We start from the raw sequence: 5,108 nt of genomic DNA on the forward strand, positions 1-5,108 counted from the left end.
TGCATTAGATTTCTACTGATATTTTCTTTCAACTAACACTAACAACTAATCCATGAGTGTATTTTGTGATATTTTGCAGCCTTTCGCATTGTTTTTATTGCGCAGTTGATATCGTAATGACGATAACAAAAAACGATATATTGCCGGATGACTAATGTTCTGACTCTCTGTTCCTTCTTTTAGCCATGAACACCGTGCTGCTCTGTAATCTCTTCTCCCTCCCTCGGATTGTGTACGCCATGGCAGAGGATGGGTTGTTCTTTCATATTTTCGCACGGGTCAATCCCGTCACCAAAGTCCCTGTCAATGCTATATTGGTGTTTGGTGTCCTCATGTCCATCATGGCTCTCATCTTTGACCTGGAGGCCTTGGTTCAGTTCCTGTCCATCGGCACCCTCCTGGCGTACAGCTTCGTGGCAGCGAGTGTTATTGTGCTGCGCTTTCAGCCTGACAAATCCAGCTCCAAGGGAACTGTTACCACATCTCCCAACCCTAATGCTGAGCCTTCCCCTGCCCCCTCAGAGTCTCAGACCATAACCGAGGACAGCGGGGAGCTGAAGCAGTATGAATCCTTCTCTGACAAACTCCAGTTGGTCGAGAGACAGGAGTCGAGAGAGCGGCGCGGGGTGGGGCAGCTGAGGGCTTACTGGGAACCGTACCTGGGCAAGCTGCTGGGGGACTGTGAGCCGGGCGAGGTGGTGGCCTTCTGCGTGCTGACTCTGATAGTGAGCTCAGTCTCCCTCTGTGTTGTGCTGGAGTTTGGAACCAAACAGCTGCAGCTGCCGATCTGGAGCTTCACAGTTCTGCTTGTCATTTTTATCTCAGCACTTGTTCTCAGCCTGGCGCTCATATGGATTCACGAGCCGCAAACCAACAGTAAAACATTCCAAGTGAGCTCCTTTAGAATTTTTACAACTATTGCACAACTCATATGTGTCATTTGGTGATTTTAAACTGCTATCTTTTACTCGGGGACATACATTAAGATTATACTCACCAGTTAGTCCAAATAAACAAAACATTTATTTGAGGCCAACAATTGTTGCAATGACAGCTACTTTAACTTTGAATGGAATATGACTGATCTTTTATTCCTGTACAGGTCCCTTTGGTTCCATTGACTCCAGCTGCCAGTATCCTCATTAATGTATTCCTCATGATGAAGCTCAGCTATCTGACCTGGATTCGATTCTCCGTATGGATCGCCATAGGTAAGAAGGCACCAGCACTCAGGCAGAAAACATAGTGGCTGAAGAAAATCTTACAAAACAAATCCATTTTGCTTAAAAGGTGACAAAAAGGATGTATTGTAAGCACTTAGTATACATTGTCCTCTCTACGCAAACGCTGCCTTGCATTTTGTCTAGGTCATGTTGGTTACTTGAAGGCAGACCAAGTCACAGTGCACATATGAGCTTAAATAAATGTTATATCCGTAAGTAGTTTAAATACATAAAAAACATCTGCCTAGGAATTTTAATGTACATTAAGTGTAACAACACCAGTTAAAACAAACGTTTTCTGCACTCTAAGGGAATAGAGAAAGTTTTCCCTTTTGTCAGGAATCCTCTGACAAGGTAGCTGGTGGTCAAACAGCCTTAATGCCCTGTCGGTATGAGGGGATCACTGGGGAAACATAATTAGCTGCATTAGCTTAAGGCTTCTCTGGACCTGTAAACCATTCAAAGACTACTGTCATACTGCAGCAAGTTAACAAGATGCACACACATGGAATATTACACTTGACAGGGTCTAAAGCTAGGCTCTTTCTCGCTCTCTCAGAACACATTTCCCTAAAGAAAGTAAAGGCGACTTACCTGCCTTAATGGCCTCTGAAGAAAAGAGTAAAAAGCGTGGGATTTCTTAAATCAACTCAATGTTCAGGTGGAGTTTTAACCAAGTAATCACTACTACACCAAGGAGTACAAATGAAAAAAAAAAAAATGGCAAGCTTGTGACAAACTGAGGGCAAACTGAAAAAGTCTCAACAACTACTACACAACAAGAATTTGATGGATTGCCATGACATTAAGTACTCACAATCATGTCCCACTCAGGATGAACCTTATTATAATTGGTGATGGTTTGACTTTTTTATCCAGCACCATCATCAGGTCAAAATTTACATTCCCATATGCCTCAGTTGTAATTAGTGTTTACTGCTCATTAGTAAATGTTAGCATGCTAGCACACTAAACTACAATTGTAAACATGGTCAAACATAATGCCGGCTTAAAGGGGCTGTACTCGATATTCAGAACATTCATATATCAACAAACAAATATTTGCTAAGTAAATATTTAGTAGAGTAATGGCGTCCTGAGCCGAGAATGAAGTCACTCTCCCTCTGTGTGTATTGTTATCTAATCTTCTCTGTTATTTGCTTTAAAAGCCAGTCCAGCCGCGCGTGAATGTTAGTACAGGTAGGCCGTGAAAACGTAGGTATTTAGAGTACAGACCCTTTCATCATCAGCCTGTTAGCATTGCTATTGTGAGCATGTTAGCATGCTGATTTGAGCATGTACAGTGCCTTGCGAAAGTATTCGTCCCCCTTGAACTTTTCAACCTTTTGACACATTTCAGGCTTCAAACATAAAGATATAACATTTTTATTTTTTGTGAAGAATCACCAACAAGTGGGACACAATTGTGAAGTGGAACGAAATCTATTGGATATTTTAAACTTTTTTAGCAAATAAAAAACTGAAAAGTGGTGCGTGCAAAATTATTGGGCCCCCTTGCGTTAATACTTTGTAGAGCCACCTTTTGCTGCGATTACAGCTGCAAGTCGCTTGTATGTCTCTATCAGTTTTGCACATCGAGAGACTGAAATTCTTACCCATTCTTCCTTGCAAAACAACTCGAGCTCAGTGAGGTTGGATGGAGAGCGTTTGTGAACAGCAGTTTTCAGTTTCTTTCTACAGATTCTCGATTGATTCAGGTCTGGACTTTGACTTGCCATTCTAACACCTGGATACGTTTATTTGTGAACCATTCCTTTGTAGATTTTGCTGTATTTTTGGATCATTGTCTTGTTGGAAGATAAATCTCCGTCCCAGTTTCAGGTCTTTTGCAGACTCCAACAGGTTTTCATCCAGAATGGTCCTGTATTTGGCTGCATCCATCTTCCCCTCAATTTTAACCATCTTCCCTGTCCCTACTGAAAAAGCAGGCCCAACCATGATGCTGCCACCACCATGTTTCAGTGGGATGGTGTGTGAGGGTGATGAGCTGTGTTGCTTTTACGCCAAACATATGTTTTGCATTGTGGCCAATAAGTTCGATTTGGTTTCATCTGACCAGAGCACCTTCTCCCACAGTTTGGTGTGTCTCCCAGTGGCTTGTGGCAAACTTTACAAACTTTTTATGGATATCTTTGAGAAATAGCTTTTTCTTGCCACTCTTCCATGAAGGCCAGATTTGTGCAGTGTACGACTGATTGTTGTCCTATGGACAGATCTCCCACCTCAGCTGTAGTTCCTGCAGTTCATCCAGAGTGATCATGGGCCTCTGGCTGCATCTCTGATCAGTCTTCTCCTTGTCTGAGCTGAAAGTTTCCAGGGACGCCAGGTCTTGTAGATTTTCAGTGGTCTGATACTCCTTCCATTTCAAAATGATTGCTTGCACAGTGCTCCTTGGGATGTTTAAAGCTTGGAAATCTTTTTGTATCCAAATCCGGCTTTAAACTTCTCCACAACAGTATTACGGACCTCTGGGTGTTCCTTGGTCTTCATGATGCTCTCTCGCTTTCAACAGAACCCTGAGACTATCACAGAGCAGGTGCATTTAACAGAGACTTGATCACACACAGGTGGATTCTACTTATCACCATCAGTCATTTAGGACAACATTGGATCATTCAGAGATCCTCGCTGAAACTTCTGGAGTGAGTGTGCTGCACTGAAATTAAAGGGACGAATAATTTTGCACGCACCACTTTTCATTTTTTTATTTGCTAAAAAAGTTTAAAACCAATAGATTTCGTTCCACTTCACAATTGTGTCCCACTTGTTGGTGATTCTTCACAAAATAAAAATTGTATATCTTTATGGTTGAAGCCTGAAATGTGTCAAAAGGTTGAAAGGTTCAAGGGGGCCGAATACTTTCGCAAGGCACTGCATCTTACACACTGCTAAGCCACCAGCAGGGCTATAGAAAGTGGCATCACAGCTAATATAACAGCCTGTTTATGGGTTTCTGTAACACAAATACATAGATTTCTCCCATATAGAATCAAATATGAAAGCCATCCAACTTTTACAAACCAAACTATATCCCACATGGAGACACCTTTCTCACTACCCACCTGTAAACAGGTTGGCTTGACTTTAATTTTGAGTCATTACGGTTACAAGTGTGTCGTGCTGTCCCTTTTTCCAGGTCTCTTTGTGTACTTTGGCTATGGGATCTGGCACAGTAAGGAGGGCATGCGGGCGTTACAGCCTAAAGACATGGCCGCCCGCTACGTGGTGCTACCCAGCGGCAGCCTGGTAGAGACCGTGCAATCTGTCCAGCCCGATGGACAAGTGGACACCTCTGCGCCGCACATCACCCCCTCCACTGCCTCCACAGATGAGGACTACGCAGGAAAGAGATGATGGGTGACCAAACACAGTCATTACTACTGCCTGCCTGGTATTGTGCGTTGTCTCATACCTTCTACTATTACTGGTGTTCTCTCTGTAGCTTACTCCCTTTTTAGCGTGTGACTGGCCTGCCACAGTCTGTACTCGTTGCTCTGCAAATGTAAGCACACCACAGTCTGGGATGCACGCTATCTGTCTCATTGTGAAGCATATTTGTATATCTTGTAATACTCGAATGTACAGTAGAGAGCTTTATAACTGTCCTGTAAACTCCTAGCATCAAAGTTGTGTCATATCCTTTTAAGACCAGCTTTTTCTTGCAGAATCCACGTGGTTATAGGATATATATATTTATATATATATATATGGTGCTTTTTTTGTGACAAATCTTTAGTTAATTATACTCAGTGGATTTTTTTTTAAATGCTATCACGGATTTGAAGCGGGAAAGTCAACATTAACCAAAACGGCCAATTCTGAAGACATCATTATACGAAGCATTCATACGTTGCATTTTTTTTT

The 5,108-nt window shown here is 42.4% G+C and overlaps 1 protein-coding gene across 2 annotated transcripts in view; it reads left to right on the plus strand.

Annotated features, from left to right (window-relative positions):
- The window catches only part of slc7a4 (solute carrier family 7 member 4), an 8,598-nt gene that overhangs the window by 2,791 nt on the left and 699 nt on the right, over positions 1-5,108 (plus strand). Inside the window, exons 3-5 of one of the 2 annotated variants that reach the window (XM_032516614.1) lie at positions 184-890; positions 1,103-1,211; positions 4,381-5,108. The exon at positions 4,381-5,108 is cut by the window's right edge and continues 699 nt beyond it. In XM_032516614.1, the coding sequence (XP_032372505.1) occupies positions 184-890; positions 1,103-1,211; positions 4,381-4,598 (1,034 nt within the window). In that variant the 3' untranslated portion in view covers positions 4,599-5,108. The remainder of the gene's footprint in view (positions 1-183; positions 891-1,102; positions 1,212-4,380) is intronic. The other variant, XM_032516615.1, reaches the window with a different exon arrangement.

The sequence above is a fragment of the Etheostoma spectabile genome, chromosome 5 (assembly GCF_008692095.1).
Source record: "Etheostoma spectabile isolate EspeVRDwgs_2016 chromosome 5, UIUC_Espe_1.0, whole genome shotgun sequence".
Lineage (NCBI taxonomy): Eukaryota > Metazoa > Chordata > Actinopteri > Perciformes > Percidae > Etheostoma > Etheostoma spectabile.